Here is a 27,683-nt window from a genome sequence, read left to right on the forward strand (position 1 = left end):
GAAGGAGCGTTGACATGTGAAAATTGCTCTGGGCTACAAAGGGAAAACACCCTCAGTGGTGAAGTGGTTAACAGCTCATCTCACTTAGCAATTCAGAATATAAATTACCTGGATTTTCACTTAAAAGGAAACCTGAAGATAGTAAAAAAAATAATAAAAAAAAAAGTTTCACCAACCTGTGGCTTATGCCAGCCCCCTGCTGCTGTTCTGTGCCCACGACGTTACCAAACAATCCTCCAAGTACCCAGTCATGGTTCACTTTCTTCAGTCACCGTCCACTGCGCTTTCTCGTTCACGCTCCTGTAGCTGGAAGCGTGCTGGGCAGGCGCAGTAGAGATTTTCAAGGGGAGCACGTACTAAGATGCGCGCATTGAACGTTGACTTGCAAGGTGGCGAGAAAGAAAGTGAGCAATTGCGGGGTACCGGAGGATCGTTTGGTAATGTTGCAGGCACAGGGCAGCTGCAGAGGGCTGGCAGAAGCCCCCGGGTAAGTGAAACTTTACAGTCTTCAGGTTCACTTTAACGGTCATGAAAATGAAGTCATGTAAACCAAGATTTAATTATAATACAGCTCACCTGTCCCAAAGTAAGTGGCACTGCATCTTGTGTATGCGTACGGCCAATTTTAATAATTTTTGAAAATTCTTTAGATTTTACTTCCAAAGCATCATGGAGCCTTTGTAATCCAGGTAACAGAACTTCATGTACTTCTTTTGCAGCAGCAATGTGCATTGCTGTGGGGAAAGTATCATTTGAACTCTAATGACGAGAGAGAGAGAAGAAAGAAGACTGAATAGCATTTATACTGCAAACCATTCTGAAAATGAGACGTGCAATCTTTCAATTAAGCTGAACAATTTAACAGAGGTGCCAACACAGAATAAAATAGGTTAAATAAGATTAAAAAAGGGAGGTAGTGGTGGGCCTCCAGGAAGTCAAACTATTAGTCTCATCAAAACAAAGAAACAGAAATCCTGGTATAAAAATGCTACACACCAAATTGCAATGATAAATGACAATTTTTTTTTGAACTCTTCAGAAGTATTAAAAACAATTGAAACCAAGAAACAGTGCTCCACAACACAGCATGTGTGTGTCTAGCAAATAACAACAAGTGCCCCACCTCTTACAATGACAAGTCCGGCGCTGCGTAATATGTTGGCACTTTATAAATACAATAAATAAATAAGTAATCCCTTATGCTGCAAGTCTATAGCCATCTGGGTTCACACTAAAGCACAGTATGAGACCCGGGTCCTGTAAAGTGCTAACGTGCTAAATGTAAACAGATTCCCCAGCTAGGAATAGATGTGCAAAGTGACAATATGCTCATGAGCAAATGGTTGCAAATGAATGTATAAATATAAGTGATAAAGTGCAAGACGATGGACATACAATAGTGGGGAACAAGTAATACAAAGATAGGACAGTGGTAAACATACTGTACCAGGACATGTTAGAGAACAGATGGCAGCACCAAACGAGTAGAGCGCCGAGGGAGGCACACCAAACGCTCCACGCGTGGCATAGTCCACGTGACCACTTTATCACTTCTCCACGTGTGGAGCGGTTGGTGTGCCTCCCTCCATCCTCTACTAGTTTGCTGCTGCCACCGCTTCTCTAACATGGAGAAATCCTGGTCCTGGTACAGTATGTTTACCACTGTCCTATCTTTGTATTACTTGTTCCCCACTATTTTATGCTCATCATCTTGCACTTTGTCGCTTATATTTATACATGCATTTGCAACCATTTGCTCAGGAGCTTATTGTCACATTGCACATCTTTTCCTTCCTCGTGCATCCTGGCTGGGGGATCTGTTTACATTTAGCACATTAGCACTTTACAGGACCCGGGTCTCAGTACTACCATACTGTGTTCTTAGTGTAAACCAAGACGGCTATAGACTTGCAGCATAAGGAATTATTTATGTCATTGTAGGAGGTGGGGCACTTGTTATTTGGCAGACACACACGTCGTGTTGTGAAGTGCCGTTTCTTGGTTTCAATTGTTTTTAATACTTGAAGAGTTCAAACAAAAATTGTCATTTATCATTGCAATTTGGTGGTGCAGCGTTTTTATACCAGGATTTCGGTTTCTTTGTTTTGATGTGGTATTTCTGATCCTGGTGCTTGCATGCCATATACGTGCTGGGAGTGCAGATCTATACTCCTTTCCGACTTTATTAGTCTAATATCAAAAAACAGCTTATTTTCATTTAAAAAAAAAAACAAACCTCCAAAACGTGACGTGTTGTGGGCAAACCCGTATATTTCTTGGAGTATCTATTTCTAAGTACATCAAAACTCGGTACCTCACAGAGGCGCTGAGTTTTGACCCATTCGGCAACAGATAACTGCTTTGTAAGTATTATTATGTTTAAACTAATGGAGTAATGAACCTTCACAGCACATACTTCAGCGTCTTAGCGTCCCTTGCCCCAATTTTCAAATTTTTCAATTAAAGTAAAAAAAAAAAAAAAAAAAAATACAAACACCTCTGACCAAACTGACAAACTGATTTGTAAAATAATGTAGTATTTACAAAGGGGGGAAAAAAACTATACCACACTGAGAAAACACAATATTGAAATGTCAGAATACTTATGTACCATTTAAAAGTCTGGATTAGTTTAAAAACAAATATTGAATAACTGTTGCGGAAAATGCTTACACTGCTATCAATTTCATAAATAGGGTTAATTATTGTTATGCACAATATAATATGATGGTAGGACATTAGAGTACAGGATCTTCTCAAAAAATTAGCATATTGTGATAAAGTTCATTATTTTCTGTAATGTACTGATAAACATTAGACTTTCATATATTTTAGATTCAAATACACACAACTGAAGTAGTTCAAGCCTTTTATTGTTTTAATATTGATGATTTTGGCATACAGCTCATGAAAACCCAAATTTCCTATCTCAAAATATTAGCATATTTCTTCCGACCAATAAAAGAAAAGTGTTTTTAAAACAAAAAAAGTCAACCTTCAAATAATTATATTCAGTTATGCACTCAATACTTGGTCGGGAATCTTTTTGCAGAAATGACTGCTTCAATGCGGCGTGGCATGGAGGCAATCAGCCTGTGGCACTGCTCAGGTGTTATGGAGGCCCAGGATGCTTCGATAGCAGCCTTAAGCTCATCCAGAGTGTTGGGTCTTGCGTCTCTCAACTTTCTCTTCACAATATCCCACAGATTCTCTATGGGGTTCAGGTCAGGAGAGTTGGCAGGCCAATTGAGCACAGTAATACCATGGTCAGTAAACCATTTACCAGTGGTTTTGGCACTGTGAGCAGGTGCCAGGTCGTGCTGAAAAATGAAATCTTCATCTCCATAAAGCTTTTCAGCAGATGGAAGCATGAACCCACTTTTGAACCAGAAACAGCGGCAGAAGCGCCAGACCTTGGCTACAGAGAAGCAGCACTGGACTGTTGCTCAGTGGTCCAAAGTACTTTTTTCGGATGAAAGCAACTTTTACATGTCATTCGGAAATCAAGGTGCCAGAGCCTGGAGGAAGACTGGGGAGAGAGAAATGCCAAAATGCCTGAAGTCCAGTGTCAAATACCCACAGTCAGTGATGGTCTGGGGTGCCATGTCAGCTGCTGGTGTTGGGCCACTGTGTTTTATCAAGGGCAGGGTCAATGCAGCTAGCTATCAGGAGATTTTGGAGCACGTCGTGCTTCCATCTGCTTAAAAGCTTTATAAAAGATGAAGATTTCATTTTTCAGCATGACCTGGCACCTGCTCACAGTGCCAAAACCACTGGTAAATGGTTTACTGACCATGGTATTACTGTGCTCAATTGGCCTGCCAACTCTCCTGACCTGAACCCCATAGAGAATCTGTGGGATATTGTGAAGAGAAAGTTGAGAGACGCAAGACCCAACACTCTGGATGAGCTTAAGGCCGCTATCGAAGCATCCTGGGCCTCCATAACACCTGAGCAGTGCCACAGGCTGATTGCCTCCATGCCACGCCGCATTGAAGCAGTCATTTCTGCAAAAGGATTCCCAACCAAGTATTGAGTGCATAACTGAACATAATTATTTGAAGGTTGACTTTTTTTGTTTTAAAAACACTTTTCTTTTATTGGTCAGATGAAATATGCTAATATTTTAAGATAGGAAATTTGGGTTTTCATGAGCTGTATGCCAAAATCATCAATATTAAAACAATAAAAGGCTTGAACTACTTCAGTTGTGTGTATTTGAATCTAAAATATATGAAAGTCTAATGTTTATCAGTACATTACAGAAAATAATGAACTTTATCACAATATGCTAATTTTTTGAGAAGATCCTGTATGGCTATGTTAGGATTAGATTATGAGCTCCTCTGAGGGCAGTCAGTGACACGACTATGTACTCTGTTATTTGTTGCAGAAGATGTCATTGCTTCAAAAATGCATAATAGTAGTTAATGAGACATGTTGATTTATTTTATTTTGTTTAGGGAGGAGGAGGGTGGGGGATTGATGGTTAAACAGAGACAGGAGGGTGAGTGAAAGAGATGGAACAGAGTGTTGGAAGACAGAGAGAGGAAAGTAAAAGACAGTGAAGGGTGAAAAGACAAGTGAGTGTCAGTGTGTCTGTGGGGAAGAAGAAAATGGGGGAAAGAGCGAGAAAGAGGAGAGGGGAAGAGTGAGAGACAGGAATGGGGGAGACAGAAGAGACAAACAGGACATAGTAGGAGAGGGAGCGAGAGGCATAGGGCTGAGGGAATGGGAGGCAGCACAGAAACAAGTACAGGTCCTTCTCAAAAGATTAGCATATTGTGATAAAGTTCATTATTTTCTGTAATGTACTGATAAACAGACTTTCATATATTTTAGATTCATTACACACAACTGAAGTAGTTCAAGCCTTTTATTGTTTTAATATTGATGATTTTGGCATACAGCTCATGAAAACCCAAAATTCCTATCTCAAAAAATTAGCATATTTCATCCGACCAATAAAAAAAAAGTCAACCTTCAAATAATTATGTTCAGTTATGCACTCAATACTTGGTCGGGAATCCTTTTGCAGAAATAACGGCTTCAATGCGGCTTGGCATGGAGGCAATCAGCCTGTGGCACTGGTCAGGTGTTATGGAGGCCCAGGAGGCTTCAATAGCGGCCTTAAGCTTATCCAGAGTGTTGGGTCTTGCGTCTCTCAACTTTCTCTTCACAATATCCCACAGATTCGCTATGGGGTTCAGGTCAGGAGAGTTGGCAGGCCAATTGAGCACAGTAATACCATGGTCAGTAAATCATTTACCAGTGGTTTTGGCACTGTGAGCAGGTGCCAGGTCGTGCTGAAAAATAAAATCATCTCCATAAAGCTTTTCAGCAGATGGAAGCATGAAGTGCTCCAAAATCTCCTGATAGCTAGCTGCATTGACCCTGCCCTTGATAAAACACAGTGGACCAACACCAGCAGCTGACACGGCACCCCAGACCATCACTGACTGTGGGTACTTGACACTGGACACTGGACTTCAGGCATTTTGGCATTTCTCTCTCCCCAGTCTTCCTCCAGACTCTGGCACCTTGATTTCCGAATGACATGCAAAAGTTGCTTTCATCCGGAAAAAGTACTTTGGACCACTGAGCAACAGTCCAGTGCTGCTTCTCTGTAGCCCAGGTCGGGCGCTTCTGTCGCTGTTTCTGGTTCAAAAGTGGCTTGACCTGGGGAATGCGGCACCCATAGCCCATTTCCTGCACATGCCTGTATACGGTGGCTCTGGATGTTTCTACTCCAGACTCAGTCCACTGCTTCCGCAGGTCCCGCAAGGTCTGGAATCGGTCCTTCTCCACAATCTTCCTCAAGGTCCGGTCACCTCTTCTCGTTGTGCAGCATTTTCTGCCACACTTTTTCCTTCCCACAGACTTCCCACTGAGGTGCCTTGATACAGCACTCTGGGAACAGACTATTCGTTCAGAAATGTCTTTCTGTGTCTTACCCTCTTGCTTGAGGGTGTCAATGATGGCCTTCTGGACAGCAGTCAGGTCGGCAGTCTTACCCATGATTGCGGTTTTGAGTAATGAACCAGGCTGGGAGTTTTTAAAAGCCTCAGGAATCTTTTGCAGGTGTTTAGAGTTAATTCGTTGATTCAGATGATTAGGTTAAAAGCTCGTTTAGAGAACCTTTTCATGATATGCTAATTTTTTGAGATAGGAATTTTGGGTTTTCATGAGCTGTATGCCAAAATCATCAATAATAAAACAATAAAAGGCTTGAACTACTTCAGTTGTGTGTAATGAATCTAAAATATATGAAAGTCTAATGTTTATCAGTACATTACAGAAAATAATAAACTTTATCACAATATGCTATTTTTTTGAGAAGGACCTGTAATAGATACCTGATCATTCACTGGCCTCTGCAGCATATCCAGTTTGGTGTTCAGGAGCCAGTGTATACAGATAATAATGAGCGCAGATTACATCTGTAATGAAGGTGGAAGTGAAGCCTCCTGCAAGGTCCCAACTTCCTTCTTTACTAGCACACAGCAGGGGTACAGTGCTGTTCTTATAGCTAGCTTCTGAGCTCTGTCTAGTTCCCCAGAGCTGCTCCATGCTCTGTACACATGTTGCTGCCACATCCACAGTAGTGAGGAAAGAAAGGGGGTGTGGAGGCACAGCAGCAAATGAGAAGATGGCAGAGGTATCACGGAGCCTCCGGGCCCCCGTCGCCAGCTAGTTTCATTTTCACTGACAGGGAGTCGGCAGGCTTTCTGCGCCTGTGCAGGCCTGGCCACGCGTATCCTTCATGTTCCCGTCCTCAATGGCATCCTGCACAGGCGCAGGACGCTATTGCGGATGGGACCGCAAAGAAAAATACGTGTGGCCAGGCCTGTCAGTGAAAACAAAACTAGCTGGCGGCGGGGGACCGGAGGCTCTGTGAGTGACTGCAAGGGCACGGGACGGCTGCAGGGGGCTGGAAGAAGTCCCAGGAAAGTAAAACTGATCTTTTTTATTCCTGGTTTAAGTGTCGCTTTAAGGTAGAATTGACAGGGATAAAACGAGATTGGGGATCTGCCAAACTCTCATACATCTGTTCCAGAGCTATCAAAGATTTCTGCTCAGTTTTAATACCCATGGTGTTATGCATAGCAGCCACACATTATTTCATTAATTCTGGAGAAAAAGCAAACTTTTGTGACCTGTCTCCTTTGTCGATCTCTTCCTCGCCAGAAACCTCTTCCAAGGAAGAGGAGATTTCTCCTTCTGATAAATCTGATCCAATCAACTCTTCACCCCTCCTTTTCCTCTTAGGGACCTGGGGTGTAGGTAAAACTACCTGTGAGCCTGCCGGGGATGCTGGAGATTGAGGAATCAAAACAGGCAACAATACTGGAGGAGTAACTTCAAGCATAACTGGAGCAGGTACAGCAGCAGAAACAGAAGCTGAATCAGATGTAGAAGTAGAAGTAGCACTAATAGCAGAGTTTTTAATCTCCTTAATGGCTGTGGACATTTCAGTATGTATCCAGTCCTTAAAGCTAGCAGGAAAGTCATTTTTTACCACCACCTCCGTACAATACTGACACAGCTTCTTAGATGATGTAGAAGAAATGTGAGTGTTACAAATAGCGCATCTTTTTTGCTATCAGTGCATTTGTCCTGACTGGAATGAGCCCCAGGCTTATCGGTCTTGGCAGTCTTTTTAGGCTAAAAACAAACAAATAGTCAGTCAAAGATAGCTTTATTGGCATGACCAAGATTCATATAGGTATTGCCAAAGCAAGGGGAAAAGGGGGACATGGAAGGGAGTGGGGGTAGGGGGACAATGGATAAACAGTCTGTGGACATTTTAGGTTTACAGTTCCATTATTCTCCTCTCAGTCTGTGGCATGCTGTGACATAGTGTGCAGCGATAGTCACTGTGGATTCCTTGTCTCCCAGTTTCTCATCTTCTAATGTGAGAAAGTCTGGGAATAGTTCCATCAATTTCTTAAAGTAAGTGTCCCTGGTTGCAGTATATTTGGGGCAGTGCAGCAGGAAATGGCTTTCATCCTCAAGGGTCTTCTGCTCACAGTTTTGGCACAGTCTCCCCTCCCTGGGTTTGTACGTCTGTCTGTGTCTCACAGACTATTTGGAGGTTGTGAGCACTCAATCTGTAGACACTCAGAATTTTCCTCTGGTATATGGTTAGCTTTTGTGACTGTTTTATTTCACTCCTCCATTTTTCCCACATAGTCCTCTTTGCTCTTGGCTGCGGTTTGTTTTATCTGTACTCTTGTTATTACCTGTGGATCGGGGGTTGGAAGGAGTATAGAGCTGACCACTACTTTCAGGGCACATGGCTTTTCTTGGTCATTGTACAGCATGGCTTTGTAGTGGGGTGAGTCAGGGCTGCTGCTCTTTAGGTGGGCCCAGAAGGACAACACTCATCTGTATCTCAAGCAGTAATGGGAATCTCCCCAGCTCTGCTCAGCAGGCATTGTTTGAGGTACTCAGATGGACATGGAGAAGGTGTTTGCAGAACTCCAGGGGGAATATTTCTGTTGGGCTGGATTCCCATTTTAAATGGTCTGGGTACGTGGTGGGGCCCCATACTTCACTTCCATACAGTAGGATTGGGGTGAAGACACTGTCAAATACTTTCAGCCAGACCTTTACTGGTGGTTTGAGGTGGTACAGTTCTTTCCTGATGGCATAGAATTTTCAGCATGATTTGCTTTTATGGCCTCCATGGCTGACTTAAGGCTTACTGGTTGGTTGATTTCCAGACCAAGGTAGGTATATTTATCAGTTCTGTTGATTTCAGTCATGGGGTGCAAAGGCTGGGCTCTGGGCTGACCTGTTTTTCCTCTGGAACACAATGGTTTTGGCTTTCTTTAGATTAATGGGGAGTGCCCATGTAAATTTCTCCAGGATTTTAAGGCCGTCTTGTAGACCTTCAGTTGGCGACAGCAATAGGAGGTCATCTGCATACAGTAAGAACTTCACTGTTGTATCATGTAGTGCGAGTCCTGGTGCTGGTGAGGCATCTAGGGCAGAGGCTAATTTATTGATATATATTTTGAAAAGTGTTGGACTCAGGCTGCAGCCCTATCTTACCCCCCGGCCCAAGGGGAAGAAAGGTGTTCTTTTCCCATTCACTTTCACACTGCACTTGTTCCCAGTGTATGAGCTCTTGATGACATCATATGTTTTCACTCCTATTCTGCTCTCTAGGAGTCTCAGGAACAGACCTGGGTGCCACACGGAGTCAAAAGCCTTTTTAAAGTCTATAAAGCAGGCAAATATTTTTCCCTTCCTTCTTCTGTGTACATGGTGCTTGATAAGGGTGTGCAAGGGTGTAGATGTGGTCTGTGGTGCGATGGCTCGGTACAAATCCTGCTTGACTTTTACTGAGAACATTGTGCTGGGTGAGAAAGGTGAGGATTCTCTTATTCAGGATGCTGTTGAACAGTTTTCCCAGTGTGCTGCTCACACAGATGCCTCTGTAGTTGTCTGGGTCATAGCGATCTCCACTCTTGTAAATCGGAGTTAGGAGTCCTTCATTCCAGACTTCAGGAAAGTGACCAGAGTACAGAGCCAGATTGAATAGTTTCCATATTGCTGCATGGATTTATGGGGAGCTAGATATGATCATTTCTGATCGGATTCTGTCTGTGCCGCTACCTTTTTTGGCTTGCATGAGTTTTATCTTCTCTTTTATTTCCTCTAATGTGAAAGGTGTATCAAGTGGGTTTTGAAAAACTATCACATTCTACTCCATGTTCTTTAATTTGTTGGTTATTTGTGCTTGTTCTGGGCTGAGTTTGTTTATGGGAATATCTCTGTATAGGGCTTTGAAGTATTGTAGCCAGGCTTGGCCATTTTGGATGTGTTGGTTGTTTAGGTTTTTTGCCAAATTTGTTTCCAGGTCTCCCAAAAGGAGTTGTCTTGCAGAGATTCTTCAAGCCATTGGAGTCGACTTTTGATGTGGTTTTGTTTTTTCTTTTTAAGGGTCACTTTATATTGGCGTTGGATGGTATCATGTGCCGCCCTCAATTCTAAGTTATTTGGATACCTGTGTGTTTTGTTTGATATTGCACGTAAGTTGTTTCTTAATCACCTGCAATCACTGTCACAGTAATCATGAAGGAGTCCGCACACAGACTTAACGGAGCAATTCACATCAATTTATTGTCCCATCACATGTGTGTAGATACATAGTCTGACCTGCATAGGCCGACGATCGTTTCGGGGCCACTCAGGGTCCCCTTTATCAAGGCAGATAGCAGCAAAGGCAGTCTTTGCTGCTATCTGCCTTGATAAAGGGGACCCTGAGTGGCCCCGAAACGATCGTCGGCCTATGCAGGTCAGACTATGTATCTACACACATGTGATGGGACAATAAATTGATGTGAATTGCTCCGTTAAGTCTGTGTGCGGACTACTTCATAATTACTGTGACCATTTGGCCTTGGGGCCCGGCACCAGCATACCCACTGACGTGAGTGCGGTCCTTGGATTGACTTGGATTTCTGCAATCACTGTCAAACCATTTATTTGTGTTTTTCTTTGATGGTCTCTTTTGGATGGTCCTTACTTCAGCCATTTCTGCAATGGTGTGTAATATTTGGTTGAGGTCATTTGCTGCTTGTTGTACCCCTAGTTGGTTAGGGTTATAGGAATAAGTTTGATCGTCCAGAAGCAGCTGTATTACCTCTGGTCTGTTGAGAGCCTCCTTATTCTTTGTTGTTGACTCTCTGGACCATTTAAATATTCCATAAGCATTATCCTCCTTTAACCATACAACCAGCAAAGTACTAGTGTACCCTGCAAAAGTACTTGCCAGAGAGGGATCGGAGCTAGATTCCACAGATAGCCCTGGAGAGGGTCCTGAAGCGTCCTCTATGTTCTCAGCAAACATCTGAGAATGTGGACCAACAGTCGCTTAAATTTATATTTAAAACATTCGCAAATTGCTTTCAGCTGACACCGCTGCGGCCCCTGACGCTAATGAGACTCGCTGAACTCAGAGTCACGTGGGACACCGGCGCATGTCAACTTCTGGTTTCAGAGCCGGAACTTCCTATGCGCGCACCTGCATGAATAAATCCGCCACCTCATATGGAGAAGCCTCCTCCACGCTGCAGGACTCCACTCTGTCTCCCTAAACGGTCTGCCCTGGAGTCCTGCCAATGTAGCCCCTGCCACCTGACCAGATAGCTGGACCAGAGACCTTGTCAACCTCTCATACAGGGACATGAAACTAAACTGAAGGTAGTATGGCTGATGCTCTCCTTTTATGTGTGTGGCCGCCTGTTATGCAAATTTTTATCTTTGCAGCTTCTTGTCCATTGGTGGGAGGGAGACAAGTCTCATTCAGGGGTGCTGCCTGAGCAGACGTATTGGGAAAAAGGGTGTTCCACATTATTAAGCATACCACCATTTTCAAGCACTATGAGAAATAAAAGCCATCTCTATGCTGCCGAAAAGTGTGAAATAGTTGAATGCCTTAGACAAAGAATGAAAACTTTTATACAGGATTTCACAAAAACGTAAGCATGATCATCGTACTGATAAAGACTGGTGGCTGACTCAGAACACACATGGATTTGTGCTGATGAAAGCAAAATGAGGAAGGGTTCTGCCAAACAAATACATCAGATTAAGAGAACAGCTGCTAAAATGCCATTACAAAGCAGCAAACACATATTTGAATCTGCTGGTGCCTCCGGAGTCCATCAAACATCCAAGTGCAGGATTCACCAGAGTATTTCAGTGCATAAACCATCTATTTAACCATCCCTAACCTAAGCTCGAAAGCAGACAAGACGACTAATTTTCAAACAGTCTTGTTTACTGATAAGTGCATTGCAACTCTTCATGGTCCAAAGTACGGCTGCACGATTAATCGTTTTAAAATCGTTATTGCGATTTGCGTCATAGCTGCAATTTTTTTCATGTGTACAGTTTTACGTGTTGCACCTTACTGCAGGCTTTTTACGCAAATTAATTTATGCATCCCATGCGTACAATTATTTGTGTTGAATACAAAAGGTGGCCTTGGCGCTCCTCTAGTGTACCTCTACTTCGAACAGTAATAAAGGATATTGTGTGTTGTGGTGGATCACTGCACCATGGGGGGTATTACCTCCCTAATAAATATAAATGTAGTAAGGTGAAGCACTCTACACCACATAAACATTCAGTGCTTATAATGCACACAAAAAACGGGCATGCGTCTGGCCAAGGTGCCAGACTCAAATACGTGCCACCCCTATAGCAATAATATTCATATACAACAACTACAAATAAAGAGTCCACCTGTAGGAAAAATACATATATACATATGATCCAGGTAGTCCTCTAAGAGAACCTGAGGCAATATGTCATTCAGAGGAGCCAAGTTGCCGTTAACAGTTCGCCTGTAAATGAAAAATACATATATACATATACTTTGGATAGTCCTCAAGAGAACCTAGCGAAAACTTCTATTCAGCAAGAGCCAAAATTAACAGGAACCGCTTTATCACCAAACAGTCCACTGATCCTTCTATATCAGAACTGTCTTCTCATTAACTTGGCTGAAATACCCTTACCAGCAGGAATGGCTGATTGATTCACAGATCAGCAAACAGGCACAATCTGAAGTAACCTCTTCATAATCCGATCTGCTTCTTCCTAGGTAACACTCAGAAACACAGGAATGACATAGCGTGATCCAGTTTCAACCAATCCTCCCTGCACCACTCGTGCTCCACGCGTGTATCCCATATGTGCCCACACCTCAGTGATAGATTAATATAAACAGACTGCTCGCTCACCAGATGTCCTTCTCCAAGTTTGATGTCTCCAACTGTATCCCATTTATTTTGTATGGTGCTAGACCATTGGTACGACCAAAATGCATGACTTTACATTTTTCAACATTGAATTTCATCTGCCATGTATGTGCCCATATAGCCATCCTATCCAGATCCTGTTGCAATATGACACTATCTTCCTGAAAATTGATGATTCTGCCCAATTTTGTATCATCTGCAAAAATAGAAACATTGCTCACTACTGCATCTACTAGGTCATTAATAAATAAATTGAAGAGCACTGGACCCAGTACAGACCCCTGTGGGACCCCACTGCTAACATTCTCCCATTTTGAGTATGATCCATTGACGACAACTCTTTGTTTTCTGTCCATTAGCCAGTTCCCTATCCATGCACACAGACTCTTCCCCAGTCTATGCATCCTCAACTTTTGCACCAGACTTTTGTGTGAAACAGTGTCGAGGGCCTTTGCAAAGTCCAAGTATATCACATATACAGCATTCCCAATATCCACATTAGTGTTAGTCAAACAGGACCTGTCTTTAGTAAACCCATGTTGATGCTGAGAAATAAGATTATTTTCTACTATGAAGTCATGTATAATATCTCTTAGTAACCCCTCAAATAGTTTGCATACAACTGATGTTAAGCTTACAGGTCTATAATTTCCTGGATCTGACTTTTTGCCCTTCTTAAATAATGGGAAAACGTGGGATGTACGCCAATCCACTGGGACTCTGCCAGTTGAAAGAGAGTCACAAAAGATAAGATACAGAGGTTTATCTATAACTGAACTTAGTTCCCTTAGGACCCGAGGATGCATGCCATCCGGGCCAGGTGCCTTGTTCGTCTTGCCTTCACTTCTTCCTGCGTTAAGTATTTAATATTACAGTTGGAAGATTGAGACTCTTCTGCATCTGTAATTTGCAACAGTGATGTTTTCTTTGTGAAGACAGAAGCAAAGGAAGCATTTAATAACTTTGCCTTACCTTGGTCATCCACCAACCTCATCCTTTAGGAGTCCTATACAGTCAACCTTTCTTTTTTTAGAGTTGATGTACTTGTAAAACTTTTTTTGGGTTAGATTTGATATCCCTAGCGATTTGATTTTCAGCTTCGATCTTTGCCAGCCTAATTTATTTTTTACAATTTTTATTGCACTCCTTATAATTGCTTAGTGCAGCCTCGGTCCCCTCCTGTTTTAGAACCTTATAGGCATTCTTTTTCCTCTTCATTTTATCTCTAACCTTTCTATTCATCCATAGAGGCCTTTTTTTATTCCTAGACATTTTGTTTCCATATGGGACATACATACTACAATATTGATTGAGAATAAGTTTAAAAGCTTGCCATTTCCCTTCAGTGTCCTCCCCTTGTAGTACACTATCCCAGTTCACCAAACTTAGTGCTTGCCTAGGTTGATTGAACTTTGCTTTTCTAAAATTCATAGTTTTAGTGGTCCCGCTGCCCCGTGGCCTATCAGTCACCAGATCAAACATTATCATGTTGTGATCACTATTTCCCAAATGTTCTTGAACCTGCACATTTGATACATTATCTGGTCTCCACTCCAGTCCAGTTCACTATCCTGTCGAGCAAACTCGGATCATCACCAGTGCCCACTCACTGCCCAGGATCTGTTGTGGTACTCTCTGTCTCCAATTAGCTGCTCCAGCTCCTCATGCTTTTGTTGTGAAATGGCTTCAGCAGAACCAGAACAAGAACGGAGTTTGATTTAATCTCCAAGAAATTCAGCAATAGTAAAGCTTGATTTGAAGAAAATCGTGAAAAAAAAAAATTAAATCGCAATTTTTGACAAAAAAAAAAAAAAAAAACGAAATTCAATTTTTTTCCCAAAATCGTGCAGGCCTAGTCCAGATAAATGGAGTGGTGGATACCAACAAGGCTACAATGTCAGCAAGGAGGTGGTGGAGTAATTGGTAGAGTGATTTGGGATGGAATCAGAGCTGCTCCCTATAGGCTACCTGAAGGTGTGAAAAGTATATGGAGTTTCTGACTGACCACTTTCTTCCATGATACAAACAGTGGAGTGTTGTCCCGTGTTAGCCATCAGTAAAAGCAAGAAGTTTTGAATCAGGATGATACCATTTTTTGGCTTCTAAGTTAGCCAATAAATTGTATCATCCCAATTCAAAACTTCTTGCTTCCATGGTACAAAAAGAAGAAACGTATTTTTTGTGATAATCATCTTCATGTATGACAATGTACCATCTGATGCTGCAAGGATTACTTTTGTGTAATTGGCTGCTATTTGCATAAAAAGGAGAGAAACTGAGGTCAAGAGAGGCCCCCATCCTCTCTTGACCTCAAGAGAACCTTTGAAGAAACCTCAAGCAAAAGATCTATGAAGGTGGGAGGCAGTTTACATACACACAGCAGTTCTGGGAGACTATTCTGATTTCCTGCAAAGAAGTTCAAGAAGAAACTCTCCAAAAACTCACAAGTTCAATGGATGTAAGAATTGTGAAGCTGCTATCAAATGTAACTTTACTTGTTAAGATGTTTTTGATTAAAATGGCTTTTTAATACAGTAAATATGACCTCCAAATGCTGCAAGTTCATAAAATGACCATTTTTAGTTATTTAAAACCCATAAAATGTTCTGAAACTCTATGGTGTGTAATAATTTGGAACAGTGCATTTTTCATTTTTTTTATTAAAAAAAAAAACTAAAAAAAAAATACGGTTATCATTAGGAGGTTTATTCAATAACATTCAAATTATACTCTAATAGTTGATTACTCAAAAATCACACTGACTGCCACTTGCAACAACTCTTTAGGGACATCAGAAAAAAATATAATTTGCATAATAATTTGGAACATGGTGTAAAAGATAGGCAACATGAGGCGTGGCCAAGATGGAGAGCTGGTAAGACGCATGATCCCAAGTCTGGCCCGGTCTTTGATTCTACGACTATTTATGCACTTAAGTGCATTCTGATCATCTCCAAATTGCTCCTGGAGTGAACGGTGATATCTCTGCATCATCCTGGATCAGTGTTATAGCCTTCCCGGGAAGGAGTGGACGATGGAGAACGGCTGCATTGAAGACCCCCTGCCAGTTGAGGATACTGCTAAAACTCTGGTATTTCCCATACCAGCGCCCACGATGTCTCAAAGGCTCGTGTCTGGGCGTACGCGTGCACGTGTGTCCAGATGTACGCGTACTAAAGGCCGCGTCAGTGTTCTCATTGCAGATGTTCGTACGCGTCTGCGCATGCGTGAGATTCAAATATTGCACCCAAACGGGAGTTTTTCTATAAAAGCTCCTTCCGCCCTGTAGTAAGTGCTGACAGTTTGTTTCAGCTAGTTATGCATTGCCAGCGTCCTGGTGTGATACTTCTAATGGATTCCTGGTTTCCTGACAAGGCTTGTTATTGACTACTCCTGATCTCCGTTATCCTGACCCTTGGCTTGTTTCTGACCACGACTGCTATCTGCCTGCCCTGACTCCTGGCTAGTTATACCGATTACGTCTGTTCCCCGCCTGCCTCGACCCCTGGCCTATTTCTGACTACGATTATCTGCTACCTGCCCCTGATCCTTGGCTTGCGACCTGAGTACGGTGAATTCTCGGCAAAGTCTCCACACTGCGGTGTCGTCTGTTCTCCAAACCACGGTTAGGGTAACCTGGAGGACACTAGGCAGCTGAAAGTCCATCGTCCCTTGCGGGTGAAGACACTCTGCACAACCATGCGGTTGACATCCCTAACATCCAGGCACAAGTACAGAACCTTCTCTTAAGGGCCGAAGATGCTGAAAACCGTAATAGGAGAAGTAACCTCCGCTTACTTGACGTACCAGAGGGAAAAGAAGGAGCTGATGTAGCAAAATACATAGAAAACTTACTGAGAGGTCTACTGCCTGTAGACACAATTATCCTCTATATTCGTGTCAAACTTGCCTGGTCACCTGCTGTGAGTCAGACTGTATGACCATATGACTGACATATAACCCAGCCCTAACACCTGTGAAAGCTCCTGCCTAATACAAACTACAATACCCTGCAGGCAGACGTAGTATACAAAAAGAAGGAGATGTAAAAAGGCGCTACTCTGTCTCCCTATCCCCCAATCAATCAGCTGCTTGATTCTCAAGGTGTGGGTATCCCTTTAATCCCCACCAAACATAAAAATAGACAAAAAACAGAGAATAGCGCTCGTATCCAATTTATAATTGATAGTTTATTTATCTATACATAAAAAAATATATCTAGCCTTTGGAATTAAAACCATATAAGCATAAAGGGTTTCTTATACAAGGTCACTTCAAAAGTTCTCCACTATATCCCCTTCTGTCCAATTGTCCCTGCTTTGGGATAAAAAATATTGATCCAAGGTGTTTGGGCCTCTATTGGGGGTTCTCTTCGTTCTAGCTGTTGCCCCCCAGTTTGTATCCATTGGATGATCACAATTACCCGCTAATGCGGAATATCGGTTGTGCATGGAGGTTTCCATACTATTAACATTCATCCTATCTAGATGTTTATTGTGACTCCGTGTATAGTAAGGTGTAGTCCTATTATTATCTTTTCGTTTTCCTGTGCTCTTTTTCTCACCTCCCTTAGGTCTCTTATTGGTGGATTGCCTCCCCTTCTTTGAGTTGCTATTTAAAATTCTAATCCATTCATCTCTAACAGATTCCTTATTATGAATCTTAGATGGTTGTTTAAGCCTCACCACCATCTCCCCTACCCCATTTTCACCATCCATATTACTATTTGCAATTGGTCTGGATCTTAATAATTCTCCCTCCCCTTGGTAATCTTGTTCGCTCCCTTCCTTGTTGGGGGATATATACTCACCTTCTTGACGGGGGTCAAATTGTTCCCCCTCCCCCTTACTCCCTGCCCCTCCCCAACCTCCCCATCTACAATGTATTCATCATCTATTATTTCATCTACAGTTTCCAATGATTCCTCATGCACACTCCATATGCAGTTCTCCTCCACTATATTTCGTGGGTATGGTTCTAGAATGTGCAGGGGGATTGAGTCACGCAAAAATTTCTTTTTCTTTTTTTCTATTATATCTCCCTCTAAACTTTCCAACCTTGTTTGAATGTTTTTTTCCATATTATGATATTCCGGGATATTATTAAATGGTTCTATATCTTTTTTTATTGTTTTAATTTGATCATCCAATTTCCAACATTGATTCTTCCTTGTATCCCTTATAAATGTAACCACCTGAAGCGAGAAGTCATGGAACATTTTGTCCCATTCCTCCTGCACCTCAGGTGTTGCTAAGTCTTCCGCTAATTGTTTGGTTATGGTGAGGCCTACTGGGGAGATATCCCAGAATATATACTGATCCAATGTTGCTACTTCCCAATTGCTCTTTGTTTCTTTAATTAATAACTTCTCTAAATCCCTCATATTATACATTGCATCCTCCCAATATAAACCCTGTCTCTCTTCATATTCTGTGTTTTTAAAAAAAAGTATCAATTCTTAATTGTTGTTTATTCCTAAATTCCCAAATATTTACATCTTGAGTTGCTGCCATACTTCAAAAGGGATTCTGTCAGTTCAGGAGAAGCAAAAAGAAGGAGAGGTAAAAAGGCGCTACTCTGTCTCCCTATCCCCCCAATCAATCAGCTGCTTGATTCTCAAGGTGTGGGTATCCCTTTAATCCCCACCAAACATAAAAATAGACAAAAAACAGAGAATAGCGCTCGTATCCTATTTATAATTGACAGTTTATTTATCTATACATAAAAAAATATATCTAGCCTTTGGAATTAAAACCATATAAGCATAAAGGGTTTCATATACAAGGTCACTTCAAAAGTTCTCCACTATATCCCCTTCTGTAGTATACAAACTGGCAGACAGCAATCACCAAACACAGCAAGGCAATGTAACACAGAATACTGAATAGTCACCTGAGCCCTACAGGTTGAAACAATCCAGGCAAAGACAAGGTGGCAGGGAATGGCTTAAGTATAATCACTAGACAGATGCAAGGTCAATCAGGCCAGGGGGTCAATGCAGGCAGTGTTCATGTGAATCCTTTTAACAAGCCGAGTCGGTAACAGAGTATCCAATACAGAAGTGTGGTCAGGTTCAAGCCGGGTCGGTAACAGGTAATCCAATCTAGAAGAAGCTTGGTGAAGAGACAGGCACAAGTCCTAAGCAAGACAAGCACTTAGAATGAGCGCAATCTCAGCAACAAGCCCAGCATAGGTTATCACAGGCAGAGACTGGAGCGCTCACAAGAATCAAATACCAGGCCTGTCCAATCTGAGCTTGGCGTGTCAACTGATAAGCTGACACACAGGGAGACACGTAGCTACTGTTACGTAGGTGGAGCGCACACTGAGACGCGTCCTCCGCCTGCCGCCCTGCACCCATGCGAGTCAGCGGCAGGAACGGTAACAATCTGTGAGTCAGCGGCAGGGCCGTCGGCGGCGACTCCTTACAATCTGTGATTGAGAGGGCACACAGGATTCCTTCCAAGAAAGGCCTCGTGGGTGCATAGCTAAGACCCCTCCTCTTCAAACTCCTGAATTTCCATGATAGAGATTCCATACTCAAAGCAGCACGCAAGAAAGGAGACCTACTTCTGGAGAACCACAGGCTCATGATTTTTCCAGACTTCACAGTGGATACCCAGAAGCAAAGGAAATCCTTTGTTAATGTCAAGGATAAACTCCGTGAGAAACAGCTCTCCTATTCTATGGCCTTGCCAGTGAAGTTAAGAGTACAAGACAGTGAGAAAACGCTCTTCTCATCACCGGGTGAAGCTATGGCATGGATCAAAACCTTTCCTTAACCTCCCTGGCGGTATATTAAAAACCGCCAGGGGGCAGCGCTGCCGTTTTCTTTTTAAATCATGTAGCGAGCCCCAGCCCCTCCGATCGCCTCTGGCGATAAGGAAATCCCGTTCAAAGAACGGGATTTCCTGGAGGGCTTCCCCCGTCGCCATGGCGACGGGGCGGGATGACGTCACAGACGTCATGACGTCTAAGGGAGTCCCGATCCACCCCTTAGCCCTGCCTGGCGCTGATAGGCCAGGCAGCGCAGGGTCTGGGGGGGCTCTACGGCGGCGCAGATAGCGGCGGCGATTGGTGTGCTGGCGCAGCTAGCAAAATTACGCAAATCGGCCCAGCAGGGCTGAGAAAACCTCCTGCACGGCTTACCCCGAACTACGTTCGGGGTTACCGCCAAGGAGGTTAAGTACCTTGTATTGTATGCTTACTATTATTACTTGAATCTGGAGCTACTTTTCACACTGCCTATTGTAAGTACTCCTATTACAATATGGGGCTTTTTCCTTCATATTTTATTACGTGTTTTTTTGCAAATGGCGGGGTATTTTGAACTCTAACGGTCCCTGATATATACATGTACTAGGCCTGAATGATTTTAGGAAAAGATTGAATTGCATGATTTGTATCAGAAATTGCGATTTCAATTCAATACACGATTTTTAAAAGGCAAGGATGGATCAGATGGCTCTGACCATCCATGACACAAAACCCCAATGTGTGTGAACCCAGCTTTAACTCAGGTGTAGAACTTAGTAATATGCTCTCCTAATTCAGTGTTCTCCCTAGGATCAATTAGGTGGGCGGGCCACCCGGGTGAGATAAGCTCCCGCCCGGCTGCATCACATTGCTGGGCTTTCTACTCCGTGTACGAGATCTCATGCTTTCCTGCGTGCTCGCACAGTCATCGGCTTGGCAGTAGGCGGGACCATTTGTACTACTGACTGCAGAGTGTTCTTCAGGGACGATGCACATTACAAGCAGTCGGTCACAGAGAAGGGACTCTGGTGCTTGTGTGGCAAAGGCAGGGCTGGGCAAACTACAGTCCTTTGGTTTTGTAATTCAGAACCTCCTTTCCTCCTCACAATTGCGTCACTAGGTCAATTGTCTCTCTCCCTCCCTCCCCACTGAATGTGTATCTGTAATTACTTGCCGTACTAACTTGCCTGTCTCTGTGAAATACAGCACTTGTGTCCAGAGGAGTGTAGAGAGGAATGCGAAGTGCAGGCAATCACTCACCTCCTCCTCTGGCTGTCCTAAAACGCATGGGGAAGCTCTGGACTGGTTGCTGAGAGGGGGATGTTGTGGCTGGCTGGAGAACGAAGCACACAGACAGAAGCACTGAAGGGGAAAAAACCTTCTGATCTGACAGGTACAGGCAAAAGGCATGCAGCTGGCAGCCCAGCTGTGACCTCAGTAAGGCTAGTTTGCACACAAAGCTCTGTCCTAATGTTTATTCTCCCCTCCCCACACCTTTTTTAACCCTTGCATGACTAATAAACCTCTGAAATCACAAGGGCCAGTATGTCCTTTCAGACCATGCTGTGCTTTGCATTTTCATAAAAAAAAAGTTCATATCTGTGTGGGAATTTGCAGCTTCTCAGTGTGATCTGATCTGTAGGACACGCTGAACCTTGTGGTTCCACAATGATTCCTGATCTAATTAATGCATTCAGCCGGAAACAATCAATGGGGTCCACAAACAGCAAGGAAAACTTTACCAATCAGATGATTGGTAGAGGAGTTGACCCCCAAAACATTGACTGAATGATCGTGGTCGATCAGTACCATTAACAATGCCCAATACATATAATTATATAGCTTTGGACACGTGTTATCTATATGATGTCTGTTTCACTGTCAGCGGGATTTCTGTAGCTGAAAATAAAACAAAAAGCACTGTAATACCACTCTGAAAAAACAACCACAAAACTGTTTATTCTATAATGTCCAAATCCCAAGTTGTCCGAAAGAGGATAATCCACATTTCACGAAATTCAACACAAGACTAAACTTACAAATTCAACATACAGCAAAGTCCCCGTTATCCGGAATTCAGGCAACCAAAAGTCTCATCTAACCGGCATGCCTGAGGGATAACAGGGACCTCTGTTGGGGGGCTTTTTGTGGGTGCTGGCAAGCTTTGAAATACTTACCAAGGCCCCAGCGATGTCTGCCAAGTCTCCCATTTCCCTGCTGGCTCTAATCAGCTTTCAGCATCTGTGTAGGGAAGCCAGCGTGTCACATGACCTGATGCAGGTCAGCTGACACTCCGGCTTCCGTGCACAGAGAAAGCCGGAAGGCGCTCTGAGCCCGCAGAGAGATAGTGGGAGACTGCCAGACATCGCTGGAGGCTCAGTAAGTACTTGGGAGGGGAGGTTTGTGCTATTTCGACCGGTTGCTCAAGCAACCAGCAAGCACATGTAATCAGCATCAGGTGATCCCCGCCGGTGCCGGATACTAGGGACTTTTCTGTACAATCTCCCCAACCTGTTTTGTACACAGGGAACCACCTGTAATCTGTCAAATTATTTGAGTAGGGGAGTTCTAAGAGAAAACTATATGCAAAAATACTGTTTTTTTTTTCCTATGAATATTTTTTTTTTATTTTAGTGTTTTTTATCACTGTCTTTACAGGTGATTGTGTGCATGTATTGGGCACTGCAAACATATCTTTATTGGTTTGTGTCAGTTTGTTACATCACTTTAGCACCTGCCCTTGCCTTATTTTACATTTCTGACAGAGAAACATTGCTTAATTTGTTTGTAATTATATTTAAAATATTTTTTTTTTCAATTTTTCCTTCAGGCACTGGAAAGTACCGCACACTTCAATGAGAGGGTTTAGTAACATATTTTCACAGTACTTTTTGCATAATAGAAAGCACACTTATTACTAAAAAAAAAAAAATCATACTCATACTATGCATACCTGGCTTTTATTAACATGATCATTAGGGTGTACTGGATCTTTGCTTCCAAGTTTTCCGCCCATCATTTCAATAGCACGGTTACTTATCACTTCATTGACATTCATGTTGGTTTGCGTTCCAGAGCCTGTCTGCCACACAGCTAATGGAAAATGGTCATCCAATTTACCACTTGAAACCTATATTAAAAAAAATAATAATAATTCAGTACGTATATTCATATTGAAACACCACCATATCTTGATTTCAGAAACATCAAATGGCATGTTTTGTAATCATTTTGGTACTGGGGTCAACAAAAAAAGCTCGTTTTTTACCTGGCAGAATAGACTACTATAACCAGGGCTGTGGAGCGGGCCCAATTTTTTGTACCTGGAGTCGGGAACAAAGTGCACCAACTCCTAATAAATTTAAACTGTAATTAAAAGAGAAAATATAATAAAATGTTCTATTTCTCAGATAATAGTTATCATAAATAACTTGTTTCACAGGAGAAAACATAGGCAGGCACTCATGGATAAAACCTGTTGACATTTATTGCCGTTTCATGCACATGACAAAAAAAAAGGCTGCAGGACATCAGCCATCTGAACCACTTCTATGCATAAAGCAAACGTAATCAAACTGTCCATGAAGCATGTGTAAGCAAGCACAGAGCCAAGCCAAGTAACATACGAGGAGCAAAAGATTAGCAGTGCAGGCAATACTTGCGTTAGTGTAGACATGCGATGGCAGGCATGAGTATGAACAGAAGCATGGGTGCGCTCAGGGGAACTCCAGGTTAGCTGCCCTTTACAGCCGTTTCGCCCTTACTCGCTTCGGGCCTCATCAGAGGGGCAAGATAGCATGCCTAGGGTCCCGGTAGTATGAACCGAGCGGGTCCCTCCTGTCTGTCCGCGCAGTGCGCCTCGTTGGCTTCTAGTGTACAATGGACGGCGTCTTCCGCCTATTTAGGCGTAACGCCGTCACTCTGACACTCCCTCACGTCCGCCGACGTCATCCTAGCATCCATCACGCCCCAGTGGTAACCAAGTTACCACGCTGCGTGATTTCCTCCTCGGATGTGCGCGCGCCATGGCCATCTTGTGGCCAGAAACCTAACTGCCCGGATTTCACCTCGCTTCTGTTAGGTCACACCCTAGCCTGTCATGTGAAGGGAACAAGACAAATAAGTGTCAGAAAAAAGACCGAAAAGTGCGGGGAACAACCACCACCTTTGTCTAACCCAGCACCTGGCTATACAATTCATATTACCAAAACCTAGTTTAAAAACCTATCACATCATTCTATATACCTGTGTTTGAACAGGCTATATTTATACGCCTCTGTTTTTAACATACATTCATTCGGAGACTCAGTTACTTGCGGGAAAAAATTGGCGCCCATTGCCCCTTGTTATTAACTATAAATCACCGATAACCACCCCAGGGTTCTGTTTTTACACATTACTCAAGTTATTTGGGAGAAAAATCCTTGATATAATTACAATGAACACGGAACTTTAAAAATATTTTTTCTTCTCTCTCTCTACTTCCCCAAGGGGAGGGCAATTTAGGGAGGGAGGTCATACTTTAACAACATCCACAACATCCTAGTTGACAAGACTCATAGGAAACATGTCAAGTCATTGCGCTCGTTAAGGCCTAAGGGGCCGAGAGCCTCGGTAATACTAATTAGCCAAGCTTCTTTTTGTAATAGGGTAGTCTCTCTATTACCTCCCCTACTACCAGGTGGGACCTGCAACAAACCTATCCCTCGCATTTCCGAAGTCCTCCCTCCATGTTCAACATTCATGTGTTCAATCAACCGTGGACAACCCACGCCTGACTTTATAGACTTGACATGTTCCCTAATTCGTCTCTTCAGGCTTCTTGTTGTCATACCTATATAGTATCTATTACAGTCACAAAGAATAGCGTAGACCACGAACTCCGTCCTACACGTGATCAGAGTTTTGATTTTCCATTCAATTGGTCCTAACTTAAAGGTTTCCCCTCTGCATAAATAACTTGTATATACAGTAATTGCAGCGTTTTGTCCACAAAAGTTAAATAAACTAATCAAAAAATGTGTACACCTGACTATTTTATATAATAAATAATATCTCTGCTGTAAGAATAAAGCCTGATGTGTATTTGTCACTGGTAGGTATGGTCAATGAGATACAAGAACACTTATGATTTCTAATTTAACAGATACTCTACAGCTATACCATAAGTTTAGTTAAAATGTATCCCTGGTGTACATAAAACTAACAAACAAAAACACAGAGGTACATTTATGTTTAAAGGTTAGAATGAGCAAACACCTTTTCTGTTTAATAAGATTCAGCTGGGTTCGGGTCCATAGATCTGTTTCCTTGCAGAAAATGGCCCTAGCCTTTTTTATATAAGATATAGAAAAGGTAGAGGCTTTTCTCTGCAAGAATGCAGGGCTACACGCTACACGCCCGGCCGATATGGGGCTTCGGAGAAATCTTATACAGATAACTTGCTGGGGCACATATGTTGGCAACGACATGCTGAGATGGCTGCAATAGGTAGAGTGTCAGTTTCCTTTGATCCCAAAAGAAGATGCCATCTTTATATAGTGTTAAAATTCCTAAGCTTTGGCAGCAATGAAACGCCTTTTATTTTGCATACTTTCAATCAACAAGATTGTTATATGCAAATTAGAGGAGTCAGGAGACTGAGTCAGAGGAATCAGAAACTGAGGAGTTTGAGTCAGATGGTTTTTGTACAGACTCCACAGCCCTGACTACAGCTGATTTTTTACACAACATAAAGCTGATCCAACTGCAGCTGCTTCTCCAATCTGACTTCACTGAGCGAGGAGCAGTGGAGAGCTGGACCTCAGTCGGAGCCTAGGGCTGGAGACAGTGGTGTATCTATGGAAAACAGAGCCTGTGGCAAACACTGAAATTGCACCCTCCCAACATATGGCTTAAAGAGTAACTGTTAGGCATGAAAAACAAAATCAATTCTCTATTTCTATCTGTTGATCATATAAAAGGAATGCTAAAAAAGGCAATGCATAACTTTAAAATCATTCTTACTTTTTTATTGAAGAGATTAATCCTCATGTCCCCAGCTCCTTAGTACACAGCCAGTAATCAGCCGCAAAAGAGAAGTTGCAGTGCAGGCTGGGGCAGGGGCGGGGGGGAGGAGTTTCTGCACAGACACAGCTAGTTCAGCCTGATTGGCTGCAGCCTGTGTCACGCTCACTCCTTTTCCTCTCATTGGTTGCCTCCCATGACTGTCCATGTCTGCCCCATCCCCACACTCCAGCCCGACAGGCATCTCCGCCGATTCATGTGGGCAGTGGCTGCCACCACCACACCGCATCGCATCCATGGGGACCCCCGTCCCTGCTATCAGTTCCTTAGGGATTCCCTGCCTGAGACATAACGCTCGCTATTGGTGTGGGGAGGAGGGGGGAGTAAGGGAGGAAATTACCTCACCATTGGCTTCAGCTGGAGGGAGTAAAGATGGCCCCTGCCAGCGAACAGAATTCTCTCCATTTACTTTTTTTTATTTTATAAAGTTCACTGAAATCAACACTTGGACCGTGCATTACACATGTTATGTAAGTAGAGCTAGTATTTATCTACTTATATATGTCCTTTTTTTTTATCTGACATAGTATGGCTGACAGCTCCTCTATAAAGGGAATAGCTTGTGAGCCCCTCTGTGGGACAGTTAGTGACAAGACAATATATACTCTGTACAGCACTGCGTAATATGTCGGCGCTATATAAATACTTAAAATAAATAAAAAATTAAGGCTGTGTTTCTCAATCAAATCCTCGTGACTCCCTAACGGTGCCTGTTTTGCAGGCAACCTCACCTATGCACAGGTGGGGTAATTAGTGTTTTAGCTAAATGTAATCCACCTAGCACTAATTACACAGACACACTAATTACCCCACCTGTGCATAGGTGAGGTTGCCTGCAAAACAGGCACCGTTGGGGATTCACAAGGACAGGTTTGAGAAACACTGGCTTAAAGCGTACCTAAAGCGAAAAACCTCAGGAGGAGGAAACCAAAAGGCTTCCCCTGTCCTCCTCAGCAGAGGGGATCCAGCGATGCACCCCTGAAAGTTTGCTTGTTGGCGCACCTGCACAGTAGCTGCCTGCAAGCTGCCTGTGCAGTAGAGCGCACTCGATCGGGCTTGTCTATTTCTGCTGGAGCTACTGGGGTCTGTAAAAGATGACAAGGGAAGCCTCTTCAGGATCCTGAAGCGTCCCACTCCCAAGGTGAGTACCCCATAGGGACACTTTATCTTTACAAGTTTACAGTATTTTTCGATCTATAAGACAGACTTTTTCTCCCCCAAAAGTGAGGAGGAAAAGAGGCCCAGCTCTGTAAGGCGAGACTGCTAACCACTACGCCACCGTGCTGACTGTACCATGTGTTTCCTGCAGAGGGGGTGACACCAAGCCGGAGCTTACAAAACTAAAACTCTACAAACAGGCTGAATCTCAATGCAGTCCCCCTCCTCCCCTCTGCCTGGCCATTCTGAGTTGAAAACGGAGATGAAGGTGAGAGAGGTAGAGAAGCTCTTCCTAATGCCTGATGCAGTCCCCCTTCTGCCTGCCCTTCTCTTTTGAGAACGAAGATGAAAGAGAGAGGGAGAGTTAGTGGCATAGCTAGAGATTATGGTGCCCCGTAGCAAAGCACTTTCATGGAGCCCTCAGATGTAGGCAATCTTAAAGGAATGTGACCTGACTCTGCTGGAAACTACTACTCTGCATCCACAACTGCCTCTAATGCTGTTGCTCAAAATGCCACTGCTGGACATATGTTGCACTACCAAGTAGACTCTTTATGTACACAGGTTTGCTTGCACTAACTGCATACTCATATAAACTGTTTAGGAGTTGGAAATTTCCTGCTGATAATCATTGACACTTACCATGTTTACTGCCCTTTTTCTTATGTTCTGCCTGTCTGCAAACATCTACAAGTTGCATTGCAATATGCATCCTCCCAGTGTACCTCACTCCATATTCATTTCATCTGCTCTGCTCTGCTCACCTTACTCAGCTTCTCATGAACTGTTAGCTCTCCTGAAATCTCTCTCTCCCTCCAGCAGCTCAAAAACCTCACAAACATTTAAATCCCATTCACATTTGCTTACTCTCTCCCTCCTACTCTTACTTGCTGCTGGTGATATATCGCCTAACCCTGGGCCACA

At 43.1% G+C, this 27,683-nt stretch overlaps 1 protein-coding gene across 2 annotated transcripts in view; it reads right to left on the reverse strand.

Moving 5' to 3' along the window:
- The window catches only part of FH (fumarate hydratase), a 452,710-nt gene that overhangs the window by 226,458 nt on the left and 198,569 nt on the right, over positions 1 to 27,683 (reverse strand). For both annotated transcript variants that reach the window (XM_068231902.1, XM_068231901.1), the window contains exons 4-5: positions 22,489 to 22,665; positions 577 to 759 (exon numbers count right to left, since the gene is read on the reverse strand). In XM_068231902.1, coding sequence (XP_068088003.1) covers positions 577 to 759; positions 22,489 to 22,665 — 360 coding nt within the window. The remainder of the gene's footprint in view (positions 1 to 576; positions 760 to 22,488; positions 22,666 to 27,683) is intronic.

This window comes from Hyperolius riggenbachi, chromosome 4 (genome assembly GCF_040937935.1).
Source record: "Hyperolius riggenbachi isolate aHypRig1 chromosome 4, aHypRig1.pri, whole genome shotgun sequence".
NCBI classification, from domain to species: Eukaryota; Metazoa; Chordata; class Amphibia; order Anura; family Hyperoliidae; genus Hyperolius; species Hyperolius riggenbachi.